Raw genomic sequence first — 13652 nt, 5'->3', positions numbered from 1 at the left:
TTTTCTCTTAATTATCGTCGCCCTTTCAAAAGAAGTGCAAGAACTTGGATTAGAAGAATAATGTATCGATTTGGACGGGATCATAGGCATCACACATCGAAATCACATTCAAATCTTTAAGAATAGGATAGATGCCAATTTAGCTACGATGTTGTTAAGATGTCTTATCATTTCGATGAATGTACATAAGTAACTACGCTTTGAAAGTTAAGATGTAACTTATTTGCAAGAATTTATATTTCATACATGTTTATAATTATGTTAAGTTCTTACCGTGATGACACAAAATAGGGTATTCCATAAAAGAAGGGGAGGAGCCATGATTTTTATTTTTTATTCCATAGAAACTAATATAGTTAAGCCTGCTTATTTTACACAAAGAATCAATTTTCCACATATTGTGCACATGTTTTAATGAAAAATTTATAATTGAGATTAAGTTGAAAACCATCATAATTAATTAATTATGTTCAATAATTCAAAATGAATTTTACTTAATTTTAAAACAATGGACCCTCAATTATTGAGTTTGATCAGTTGAGCTAAGGTGCAGTATTGAGTTTGTAGCTATCAAACACTACACGGAAAATATTAGATTAAAAAAATGAATTTATAATGAAATCAGTAATATATATATAAAACTTCTTTAATAAAGTTTTGTTTTCTGTGATATAGGTGTATCTTGCGTACAGGCATTCAGCCAAAAAAATCTTACATACGGGCATATAACACGTAGACTATATTGAATTCTCTATTCACTTGAGCGTTAAGAATTTTTTTTAACCACCAAAATTAGAGTCTCTTACTTTTTGTGAGATTTTGATATTATTTCTACAAACTTCAATCATTTATACATGCTGAGTACGAAACTAGTTCTGATATATTTCACTTAAAAGTTTATCATTCATCTTTTAGAGTGTATCTTGTATGGATTGAACCTGGATGTTTGTAAGTTAGAGTATTTGCATGTAATTAACCCTCTATAAATTGATTTATTCATAAGTTAATTTTAGCTTATAAAAGTAATTTTTTTTATTTTCTTCTCCTACAAATGTTTATAGATAAACTTATCTAAACATGACTCATTTATTATACAAGTTGTAATAATGCTTTTTCAAAGAATTACATTTTAAATGATATTTATAAACATTATTAAATTTGTTCTCAAGAAGTCTAAAACAATGATGCAAAAAGACTGAATTTGGGTATTATTTTTCTTATCTTTCAAGACTAATTTGAAATACTTAAGGATTAATATGATAACCAGGTGATAGGAGACAATTGATTAATACATAGTTAAGATTGAATCTTTCCAGTATTATTTGAGTTTCATCTTTAATGGAAATAATTTTTTTAAATTTTATATACCTTTCAATTGAATTTTGTATTAATCATGATCTATTTTTTTTCTAATGAACCGAAGATTTAAAGGCAAAAAGAATTAAGATGATAAAATCTCCTAACTTTCAAAAGCCATGCAACTTTTGTATTGATCTAAATTATAAATAAATAAAAATTGCCCTTATTTTTTGCTTCTAAACTTCAATGATCGACTTTTTTTTTTGGGCAAAATCGGTTTATACATATCGCGGTTGCGCTTTTCAAACTAAAGGTACCGGCAAAATGACTCAATATTTTTTACGATATTTTGTGCAAGTTACAAAGAAAAGAGATAGATATAGAGATATATAATATTAGAAAGTATTATATAAATATATACAAAGAGAATATATATATATATATATATATATATATATATATATATATATATATATATATATATATATATTACATATAGAAAGTATTATTTGAATAATATATAACGCATATCTATTTATCTATCTATATTAAGCAAAAGAAACACGTACACATGCAAACAAATTCATATTATATAATAGGCAGACCTTAAAGACGTGCCAACACCAACAAAAAAAAACAGTCTATTCAAAGGTTGCATAATTGTTGGAGGGTGAAATTAGCTGGCTATGGGACATTAACAAGTCCCCTTTGATTCTTTCTGCTCCTGGAAGCCTAAACAGAGATCTAGATCACATCAAGTTGCTTCCCCTACCAAAAACATTGTTAACAAAGGGAACCACATGAATAAATTTTCTGTTTAATGGTCTTTAATTTCTTTGGATTATATATAAGGTTCACATTTGTCCGTTTCTGCTGGGGAAGGTGATGCAATTCATTAATTGGTGGACCTCGTGGGAATTAGTGTTGAATCTTTTTTTTCTTTCTTGATTTTTCTAAGTTAAAACTTCAACTATGTCCCATTTCCTAGCAAGGTCCAATTGGATTACAATAATAGAATTAACAAAGCGGGGGAAATGAATGAGGGTTCTGAGATGGTGACGATGCAGGCAAATTCAGCATATAGATACAAGAAATAAACAAGTTGTGGGCCTATAGATTCTGGTAGATGGTTTTGGGTGCACGTTCGTATGGATGAGCATACCTCATTTATAAGCTTAATTTAATTTCTGGTACTTTATACTGTACCACTGTCTTTCTATGTACGAATCTAAGGCTTTTAAGCATACAAAGTATATATATATATATATATATATATATATATATATATATAAAGAAGTTCATGGGCACCAAGGTGCTAAATGACACATAGAGAAAGAAAGAAAATAATATAGACATGATACTATGATAGGTATTAGGTAGTATGATATAATAGGAAAAACGAGATTTTTTTTTTATATAGATGATAGTGCTTGAAAAATAATTAATGGTGTTCGTATAGCACCACCCAAAAAAAAAAAAATGGTGTTATGCATATGGATATCCATGTGAATGTAGGGACATTACCACTACACGTGAAAATTATGCGTGCATGCATGCATCTGTTTGATCTTAATTAGTTGGGACATTGTACCAATAAAAGAGAGAAAAAAAGATACGTTTTAATATTGTTAATGGGATTGAGTTTCTATATGCAATTAATATTTATTTCGTCATATGTTTATCTAATCTTAATTTTTCATCTTGTAATTATCTAATCTTATAATCAATATTTTCATTAAGTCTTTTATTTTTAAGGACCAAATTGATCAACTATTATAGTTTCAATGTCATGAATATCATTTTGTTAATTTATTTATGAAAATTGCTTGATAATAGGAAACATGTGAAAGAAAAAATGGTGTTTATACAATGTATGCCGTGTAACAAAAGAATCTATATTTAAAATATATTACAACAATATTTTAAGCAATAAAATCTTATTTTTAATATTGTAAAGATTGTGTATTCACATTGAAATCATAGTATCAACTTTTTGATAAGGGGAAGAATAAATCTTTTTTTACTTTTCATGTCTAAAAACTAAGTCTATGCTTTTATTTATAAGAGATATGTATTTAAACATTTTTAAAAAAATGAGAGATTTGATAATTTCATATATATTTATGTTAAGAGGTGTTTTGATTTAAGGTAAAGATCATTCTTAAATAATCACGTGTAGTTAATTATATGATTTAATCTTGATATATAATAATAAAATCTTATTCTTATTTTGTGGATAACTTTTATATTTATAAAAAAAGAATGTCGATTTATATTAATCATATTCTTGGTGCTTGCAAAAATATAATAATATTCACTAAAATATTTATTTGATTAAATTAAATTCTTTAATTTAATTATCAAATAATTTTTTTTTTGTAAATATTGATATATTCGATTATATATGACCCTATAAGTTCAATACTAAATCAGTAATATATTAGTTATAATTAGTTTAATAATCAAGGTAGGTGTTTAGTAGCATTTCTTAACATTTTCATAATATAAAATAATATCATTATAAAAGAATAATATAATATTTTCTTCCATTATTTACAACTCAAGATTAACTCTAAGATATAATATTATTGTCAAATTCTAATAAGTTAACACACTTAAAAAATTATTTTCTTCTTTCATTCAATTGTTGTGACCAATGTCATAATTATATTATAGAGTTTAAACTCATTATCAAGAACGGGTGAATTATTTTTTGATTAATCATTAATTCTACAAGTATTTAATCATGTTTTGTATATCATTTTTTTCTTCGTTTGAATTGGCAGTGAATTCTTTCGATTTCTTATTCGATTTATGTATTCTTTTTTCTAAATTAAACAAGGCAAGGACTAACTCCCGAATTGCAAGTAAAAAAAAATTATAGAATATTCAACTAGTGTCCTAATATAAGACATTAGATGTCCAAAATTCAAATATAATAAATAACTTGTTAAATATTATGATAATTTTATATCAAAAAAAACTATTAAATTTATTCTTAAAAGAGATTTCTACTAACATATCAAGATAATATTAACTATCGAAATTTCTCAATTAAGTTAATCCAATAATAATATTCACATGTGCATCATCTATACATATAATTTAATAATGAAGTCTATTAATTTTTTTTTCTAATAAAGACCATATTATATATATATATATATATATATATATATATATATATATATATATATATATTTTGATATCTTGCTCACAATAATCCTATAATTAAGAATAATTTAGATTAAATTTATAAAAAAATTATTTTTCATTACCATAATTTTTACCATAATAACAAATTTTTAACTTTAATCAAAAGACTTATCAAATTAATAATTTAATAAAATAATAAATATAATAATAAGAGAAAAGAAAAATTCTTTACAAAAATTATTAGCATGATAAATTAAATTGTGAACATACACAATTATTCCCCACAACTTTTATGCACGAAAATACGAAAATTCAAATGAAGATCTGTAATCCGTTTCCTTCAAATTTATCTTTTATCTTTTCTTTTTATTTAATCACTAGTAAAATAGTGTTTCGTACTTTTCGTGTTGCATAGACTGCGTACTTTTATAACATTGCTGTTTATTTATTTCAGGGATAAAGTTAACCATTTATTAAACTTTAGGGACTGCATTAGTTTGACAATGTACAATTTTAAGGATAATTTTAAAATTTCATTAATTTTATCGTCTTTTCTTTTAATATATTTTCATATCCAAATATAAATATGCAATCGTCTTCTCTTCCATCTTGTATTCTGTCCCATTTTCATTCCTATTTCTTTATTCCTATTCCATCACATAATTTGTGCTATATTTTTTCTTTTAATATTATAACATTATATTATTTTTAATTTATAAAATTAAGATAATAAATATTTAGTATTAAGTAAAAACTAATTTTGCTTAATTGTAATACTTTAAAATGATGCTATATATAAATATTGTTTTTATTATAAATCAAGGCAAATGAATTGGTAGATTTAGTGATTTTAAATTGTAACATGTCATGGGATCAAATCTCACCTCCACCATGTGTACTACCATGTTAACATCATGACTAGAAATACTTAATTTCAAAAATTAGGAAGATAAATTCGTATATTAAAGAAAAGCTAAAAAAATAACAAAATCTTGAATTGAAGTTTACAGGAGGATCAAAAGTACAACCAAATCATTTTTATAAATTGCTTTAGAAAAAGTCATTTTTATAAATAAACTAATACAAACATTTTTTTTACTGCAAACTAATATATACAAACATAAATAGTTATTAAATACAAGTAAAATTATAATTAATTTAAGGTTTAAATATTTTTTAAATCCTTGTAATTTAGTATTTTTTTACTTTTAGTCCTTGTAAAATTTATCTTGTATAATGATTTGCAATTAAATGACAATATAAACCATTCTTTTTTTTTCTGATTAAAAAAAAGGTTTTGTTAATCGTGTTCTTAATACCATGATTAAAGAATTAATAAATAAAAAGTTTTATATTATTTAAATTGCATGAAAAATCACAGGAAAGTGTAGTATAATATTTTTCAACAAAAAAAAATTCAATTTAGATTTCTTAACAAATGTCTTAGGACATGCTGTAAAAAAAACAAATGTCTTGTGATATTCGTCAATATTTTTTTATCAGCTAAGTTAATCATTTAAAAATTAGAGTAAAGGCTCAGTCTATTTTTTTCATCTTTTCTTCTTACAAAATGAAAGGGATTCAGCTCAAGCAAATCACTTATCAACTATGCTGGTTTTAGTGTCGAGTCATGTATCTTATTTTATACAGCGATTAGTTTATAGATTAAGATTCATTTCCTTTTTATAGGGTCAATTTGTAAATCCTATACGTATTTGGTTTTAGTGTCTTGTTAATCAGTTTTTTTTTAAGATATTAAATAAGAAATTAAAATAAAAAATATTTATTGTGTAAATTAAAGAAGAGTGCAAAAAAAATATCATGAATAATTTAATTTTTTTTCTTTTAATAAAAAATATTTTTATTTTAAGTTTTTTAATTAATGTTTTTAGTTCGCTGATTAGTATTTATCTTGTTTTTATTGCACTTCTTGTGCTTTTTAATAGAGTTTTTATTGCTAATAAAAAAAAGGTAAAAGGTTGTGCGTTGGGTCATAAAGGAACAGTTAACGGGCCTTGCACGTCACTATTGGGTTTGGGTGTGTATTATTCGTGGAGCCCAAAGATACACCAATTAACACAGTAGAAAATAATTTCAAGTTATATAATATTTTTTGTTCACTTAATTTATTAAATAAATATATTATTTTGTGTGTAAATATATTATATGAAGTAGTACTTGTGATCTGTGAATTGTGTTGCAAATCGCTTGATAATTGATAAAATAAATCTAATTCATCTAGAGTGTGTTCTGAGAATATATTTTGGTTAATTTTTAATTTTTTTATTAGTTGAAAACTTATTTAATTGTTTGGTGAAAAAAATTTTATAATAGCTTTTAACATTTTTTAAAATATTATTTTTTAACTTTTTGTATTTATTCAATTTTTATCTTTAAATATTTATTAAATTTCCTTTTTAATTTTTATATTTAATAGCTTTTATGTAATTTTATATTTTCAACTATTTTACCAAATACTTCAATAAGTTAATTTTTTAATTTTTCAATTTTCAGTTAAGTTTTCAGATCATTTTATCAAACATTATCTGAATTAATATACGTAATAATTGTTTAAAGTTCAATAAACTTGTTATTACAAGTATGGTAATTAATATTATAATAATGATTTAAAAGTCATTAAACTTGTCGTATTCAGCAAATATTTGTGGTTACGTAATCCAGTAAACTCATTTAAAAAAGGATAATCATGTAAATATACTACTTTTTTTCTTTAATTAAAAAAACAATTTAAAAGTATAAAGGAAGTATTTGAAAAATACACGACAAAACCGTGTTATTTTAATAAAAATTATATATTTAGTTTGCAGAAGAAGAAAAAAAAGAGAGGATATTTCAAAAGGGTAATTGGTTGTAATAGCAAAAAGCAAAGGAAGGATGGGGAACACGTTCTGCTTGTTCTGTGGTTGCGTTGCTCAATCCAGCGTCGGCGTCGTCGAACAGTGGGGTCGCTTCCACCGCCTCGCCCAACCCGGCTTCCACTTTTTCAACCCTCTCGCCGGCGAATGCCTCTCCGGTATCCTCTCCACCAGGATCTCCTCCCTCGATGTCCGCATCGAAACCAAAACCAAGGTATTTCAATTCTCAATTTCTTTATTCTTTTTATTTTGTCACATTCTGTTCTTAATCATAATTTGTCAGGTTCTTAATAATCGATGATGGTGATGGTCATGGAGAAAAGAATAGCAGTGAGTGATTTTTTTAAATCTTGAATTGTTTTGCAGGACAATGTGTTTGTGCAGTTGCTGTGTTCGATTCAATACCGAGTGATTAAGGAAAACGCTGATGATGCTTTCTATGAGTTGCAAAACCCTCAGGAGCAGATCCAGGCTTATGTTTTTGATGGTAGTGTTTTGTTAACGCTTCTTTTTTGTACACAGTTATGCCAATTTTGATTTCTTGTTTTAATTATGTGTTGTGTGGCTTGGTTTTGTGTTTCAGTGACTCGTGCTATTGTTCCGAGAATGAACTTGGACGAGCTGTTTGAGCAGAAGGGTGAGGTTGCCAAAGCTGTCTTGGAGGAACTTGAAAAGGTATCTTACTTCTTTTATTTAAGTAAGTTCTGGCATTCTTGAATTAAATATGTAAGAAAAGTGAAGAGAAGCTTAGTATTAGTTGTTGTTCACAAAATATCAAATTATTTCATTTCCTTTTAAAATTATACTAGCTTGTTGGTTGCACATGTAAAAGAGTTCATGTTAAAAGCATCTGTTTTGAAGTACTGGTGAAGAGAGTAGACAGCCTCGTGTTGTGAAAAGGGTTGGGGGAGGGGGGGGTGGACTAAGAAGGACTTTGGAGGAAATTGTTAAAAGGGACCTCGTCTTAAATAATATTCCTGAAAATTGGTTTTTAACATAGCACAATGATGTCATGTGATTCGTGTAGCTGGACCTCACATAGTGGGATGAAACTTTTGTTATTGTTGTTGTATTTGTTTTGAAATATGATGATGAGCAAGATTGCCTTGTGCTTGTTCATTTATGCTTGATTATTTATCTCCTGAATTTCATGTATCAGGTGATGGGAGAATATGGATATAGTATAGAGCACATACTCATGGTTGATATTATACCTGATCCTGCTGTGCGTAAGGCAATGAATGAGATCAATGCAGGTAATATATACTACACGATTTTTAGAGCTTTTTTTTAATGGCAATATCAAGCAGTAACATGTCCGTATGCATATCATAGTTTCTCCCTCTGAAAATACTCCCCATAGGTGTGTTTGTCTCTAAAGCGAGCAAATATTATAAAAGTGTATTTACCCTTGAATAAAGTTTTGTTTAAATTGATGGAAAGAGATGGAATGGAATAAAATGAATCAAAATGAAATGGAACATATTGGAATAAAATTTCCATTTCATTGTTTGGAGATGTTATGATGGAATAGAACAAAATTCCCATTCCATCTCATTCCTCCACAATTGGAGGGGGGAAAGAAAAATGAAGGTAAACAATGAAAAGATGAAAGAAATTTCACAAGTCTTCATTATATTTCATCTACACTTGATCAATTATAACAATGGAACATAATGTCATTATATTCCATTTCCCTCCATTCCACCCTTTTCCACCAATCCAAACATTAGTGGGTCAAGACTGTATGCAATCGTATTTACTGTTTATTGAGGATTGATTTTATTTTACAGCTCAAAGGATGCAACTTGCTAGTCAGTACAAAGGAGAAGCTGAAAAGATTTTGCTAGTTAAAAAAGCAGAGGCCGAAGCTGAAGCCAAGTATTTGGGTGGGGTTGGTGTAGCAAGGCAGCGACAAGCTATCACAGATGGTTTGAGAGAGAACATCCTCAATTTCTCTCACAAGGTAGAAGGCACTAACGCTAAGGAGGTGATGGATCTTATCATGATTACTCAGTACTTTGACACAATCAAAGACCTTGGGAATTCATCAAAGAATACCACTGTTTTTATACCCCATGGACCTGGCCACGTTAGGGATATTGGTGAGCAGATACGCAATGGACTGATGGAAGCAGCCAGTGCTCAAGTAAATGTGGAGGAGTGATTTTGTAATATTGCCTTAGAAAGTATATCTCTCTCTGTCACACACACACACACAATGATATTCTAGTTTTATTACTTGTGTATGTAATATGTTTCTGCTAAATTTTGTGGAAGAAAAGTTTTGTTCAGTTGGAAGTTGTAATATAAGATGTTTTTCAGTCGTATTAAATAATCTTTCTAGTCATGCTATATGTCAGAAATTCAAAAGATGATATGCAATTTGCTTTATAGGAAGAGGAAAAAAATCTAGTTTTTTTTGCTTTTCTGTTTTATGGAGTATAGACATGTGAACAAACCCAAGTAGTATGTGGTGCCCGACATTGTTAAGGTTGGAATGCGTGTTTTCAATTTATAAGTTGGAAACAGTTTCAGTTCTATTTTCCAGATTCACGGAATAAAAAGAGTGGATACAAGAATATTATTCCTTAAATGTATAAAACAGTAGAGCTTTATAACAAGATTTTCAACAATTGGTTTCTATTTCATAATTTTCAATGTCGTATAATATTTAAACATCACAAACAATATTAAAATAGGTGTCGTAGCAAGTCAATCATCCCATATGTAGTTTCCAATGTCTGCATCTATTTTGTACAAAATTCTGAGTTGCTCGCTCTCCAGTCTGTAACATGCTCGAATACCTGAAAACTCCAATGTCAAAAATGACAATTAAGGTAATGAATATTTTTGGAAAACTACAGCTTAGTTTCATGTAATACGATGTGGACAAAACTTTACCAGTCATACGTAAATGTTGCTCAATACAACCACGAAAATATGATAAAGCTGAAATAATGTTGGTTTGAGGAAATAACCTCACAGAAAAATCTATTGGTACATATTTAGATCAGAATAAAAGATTTTGGGAAAATGGAACCTCTACAAGATGTCAACAAGAGTTATACAGAAATTTACCCTTCAAACTTGAGCTAGCACAACCAAGCTATTGGTTGTTCAGTATATGTGCATAATAGAAAATGAAGTGTAGAAACCTCAGGCAACAGCCATTATGTGAAGTTGTGAAGAATTGACGCAACCATAGAGGGCATTCTTCAAGAATCAGACAAAAGCATAAAAAGCAAGAGAAACCCTTAATAAGCCAATTGCCGAACTGTTCAATTATCTTCTGCACTAGCTAATAGCCTCTAATCAAATGCATACCTTTGTCTAGCCAACTCAATATGTGAATGAGTTTGCCATATAATTAAAAATGCTCCTTTGTGTCAAAGGAGGGCAAATAAGAAAACAAGCACCTTGATACTTATGAGACATATGTAGCAGTTTCCTTATCTACCAATAGTCTTTGCAAGAGCAGATTCCATCTTCGAAGTGGTGATACCTTGTTCTGTCTCTAACTATAATTACTCTGTTGTAAACCTTGGAGATGAATTTTGTTGCCTGATGACAATCCCCGCATACTCTTAAATTCTTCACAATGCGAATTGGAGTTCCATTTGCTGTGTTCATCAATCCAAAAGCAATAGCCAATTTCTCACTGTGTACAGACAGAGCAGTCTCTTTATCTTCCTCATCATCAATATCATGCAAAAGTTCCCCTAACTCAGGAACATACCCAGCACTCTTCAACTTAGTTGTCATCTCATCCAAAAATGAATAAATCTCCCTACTTTGAGGATGGGATTGATCTCCAACAAGGAATTGATGGAACGTTCCCTTCAATTCAATTGAGCTGCAACCAGGAATCTTTTTTCTATCCCTACTGATTTCATTCTTCTCTCTCAGAATTCTTGCTTCATTCCATCTCCCAGATGTAGAATATATATTACTCAATAGAACATGACAGCCTATATGGTTAGGATCCATGCCTTTAATGATCCTGCCTATTCTATATCCCCGCTCCATATCTTTATAGATTCTACACGCATTCAACAGTGCTCCCCAGATTGCAACATCTGGAGCCATAGGCATACTTGAAATCATGTCTTCAGCCTCTTTCAAGAGACCAGAACGACTAAGTAGATCTACCATGCATCCATAATGCTCTATTTCTGGGGTAATTGCATAATCACTAACCATCAATCTGAAATATAATTTCCCCTCCTCAACCATATAGCCATGACTACAAGCATTCAATAAGGCAATGAATGTGACTTTATTAGGAGATATTTTTTCAACCTTCATTTGTTCAAACACATTTATGGCCTCGTTGGGCATTCCATGCATCGCAAACCCACCAATCATGGCATTCCAGAGCCAAACTTTTTGCTTTACCTTGTGTTCAAAGAAAACTCTTGATGCTGATTCTATCTCTCCGCACTTTGCATACATGTCAATGATGCTAGCAAGAAGCCTCTCATTCATCTTAATCTCACCCTTCCCAATGTAAGCATGGATCCACTTTCCTTGATCCAATGCTACTAGATTTGAACAGGCTGCAAGAGCACTTACAAGGGTATATTCATTTGGCTTGGGACCTATTTGCAACATCTTGTGGAAGAAATCCAAAGCCTCCATGAAACAACCAACCTATAGTAAGCATGAAGTAACTTCAGACAGAGTACATTAACAATTAAATACAACAAATATGATATACTTTCATCAGCATACTAGTGAAATGTCCACTTCAAAGGAACAAAGCAACCATGTAAAATGTGTCATTATTTTTTTTACTTTCCAATCCACCAATACCTGAACATAACCAGCTATTATAGTACTCCATGACACAACATCTCTTTCTCGCATTCCATCAAATAATTCCTTAGCTAGACTCATGTTACCGGATCCAACATAGGCAGCAATCAAGGTGTTCCAAGAATACAGGTCTCTATCCACAGCCCATTGAAATACCTTCTGGCTCTCCCCAACAAGTCCCCACTTCCCATACATACCAATCAAGGCATTCACAACAAACACATTGTTCTCCAAACCAACTTTCACAGCATGAATGCGAACCTGCTCTCCCTCCTGCACGCCCAACCCATTGCCACAAGCACTGAAAGCAAATACAAAGCTATATCGATTTGGGAAAAGGCCCAAATCCTGAGTTAGCGAGCGGAACACTATGAGGGAATTGTGGCAGGAATGGGGTGACAAAGAATGTGCTTTTATCATGGTGTTATAAATGAACAAGTCCGGTTGAGGAATTTGATCAAACAGTTTGTGGGCATAAGAAAGAGAAGCACAAGCAGCAAGCTTGAGGAGCTTGTTGGCTGAAACAGGGTGTGAGATTAGAGCTGTGGTTATTAATTGCGCATGGGTTTGCTTAATTTGTTGCATTGATTTGCATGAGTCAATCAAAGAGACAAGTCTACTATAGTGGTCAGAATGAAAAGGTTTTGCAGAGGTTGTGTAGAACCGCATCATGTTTTGAAAAGGTGCTTCTTTTTTTTTTTTTTTTGCTGAATATGTTTTGAAAAGGTGTGGGTTATGTTATTTTGGTAAAACATAAAAAATAAAAATAAAAATAAAAATGTCCTGAATCAAGTAATACTGATTTCAACTTACACAATCGACAGATAGCCCAAGCTTCTTGTCACAACTTGAGCCTGCTATGAATAGTCTTGGCCCTTTTGCCTATTGGCAAATTACATGGGCTATATTATGGGCTCTAATTATACTAGGGCTTAAGGAATACTTATTGAAGAGATAGTAAAAAAATATTGAGAAATATTAGTATCACACTTTCTAATACTTTTTTTTTTAGTAAATAGCTTATGCACTAAGTAGAAAAGATTTTTATAGTATTATCCAATTACAAAAAATATATATGATAAATTTTCTGATTTTTATAAATTATTTTAAAAATTATATCAAAGATAATTTATGATTGATTAATAATATAAAACAAAAAATTTAAATTCTACTTTTTTTAATACACTTTCTTATTGGAGAAATTTACTAAATGTGTAGATTTAATTCTCTATTTGGTGGGTTTCATTTTCACACTAAGATAATTCAATTTTAATGCTAAGAGAAAATGTGTTGGGTATTGATAGAGTACATAGCATTCCATTTCTGTGGGTAGAATTTTATAGTTTTGTACTTGACATGTTGACTTTATGTTAGACACAATGCTCAAGATTAATATACTTTCAATGTTTGACCTTGTTGTTGTTGTCTCTTTCTTTTCTAAATATAAAAGAAAGAACTCAACGTCTTCAGCATAAAAGAGTCTTTAAACTCGTTGATAGATTG

General features: G+C 29.4%; 2 protein-coding genes across 5 annotated transcripts; one reads left to right on the top strand and one right to left on the bottom strand.

The window, feature by feature from the left end:
- The first annotated feature begins 7350 nt into the window (after positions 1-7350).
- Positions 7351-9498, top strand: HIR4 (hypersensitive-induced response protein 4-like). Its single transcript, NM_001254549.1, has 5 exons — positions 7351-7545; positions 7698-7818; positions 7915-8006; positions 8491-8587; positions 9125-9498. The coding sequence occupies exons 1-5, from the start codon at positions 7351-7353 to the stop codon at positions 9496-9498; spliced, it is 879 nt and encodes a 292-aa protein (NP_001241478.1).
- Positions 9499-9957: 459 nt separating this feature from the next.
- On the bottom strand, positions 9958-13190 carry LOC100804275 (pentatricopeptide repeat-containing protein At3g62890). 4 transcript variants are annotated; one of them, XR_005889080.1, is made up of 3 exons: positions 12147-13190; positions 10413-11984; positions 9958-10138 (listed from the first exon to the last, which is right to left on the bottom strand). XR_005889080.1 is itself a non-coding variant. In XM_041010635.1 (3 exons), the coding sequence occupies exons 1-2, from the start codon at positions 12819-12821 to the stop codon at positions 10788-10790; spliced, it is 1872 nt and encodes a 623-aa protein (XP_040866569.1). In that variant the 5' UTR covers positions 12822-13190; the 3' UTR covers positions 9958-10138; positions 10751-10787. The 4 variants fall into 4 exon arrangements, 2 of the variants coding, with proteins under 2 accessions (XP_040866569.1, XP_040866568.1); XR_005889081.1 differs by having other exon boundaries at positions 9958-10547; positions 10659-11984; XM_041010635.1 differs by having other exon boundaries at positions 10751-11984.
- Between the last annotated feature and the right edge of the window lie 462 nt (positions 13191-13652).

The sequence above is a fragment of the Glycine max genome, chromosome 16, assembly GCF_000004515.6.
Source record: "Glycine max cultivar Williams 82 chromosome 16, Glycine_max_v4.0, whole genome shotgun sequence".
Lineage (NCBI taxonomy): Eukaryota > Viridiplantae > Streptophyta > Magnoliopsida > Fabales > Fabaceae > Glycine > Glycine max.
This window is presented reverse-complemented; position numbering and strand designations above follow the sequence as displayed.

Coding starts and splice junctions, on each gene's coding strand:
- HIR4 (NM_001254549.1), top strand. CDS start 7,351: ATGGGGAACACGTTCTGCTTGTTCTGTGGTTGCGTTGCTCAATCCAGC. Junction 7,546..7,697: donor GCATCGAAACCAAAACCAAG/GTATTTCAATTC, acceptor ATTGTTTTGCAG/GACAATGTGTTTGTGCAGTT. Junction 8,588..9,124: donor AATGAATGAGATCAATGCAG/GTAATATATACT, acceptor TTTATTTTACAG/CTCAAAGGATGCAACTTGCT.
- LOC100804275 (XM_041010634.1), bottom strand. CDS start 12,821: ATGATGCGGTTCTACACAACCTCTGCAAAACCTTTTCATTCTGACCAC. Junction 11,985..12,146: donor TAATAGCTGGTTATGTTCAG/GTATTGGTGGAT, acceptor TGCTTACTATAG/GTTGGTTGTTTCATGGAGGC.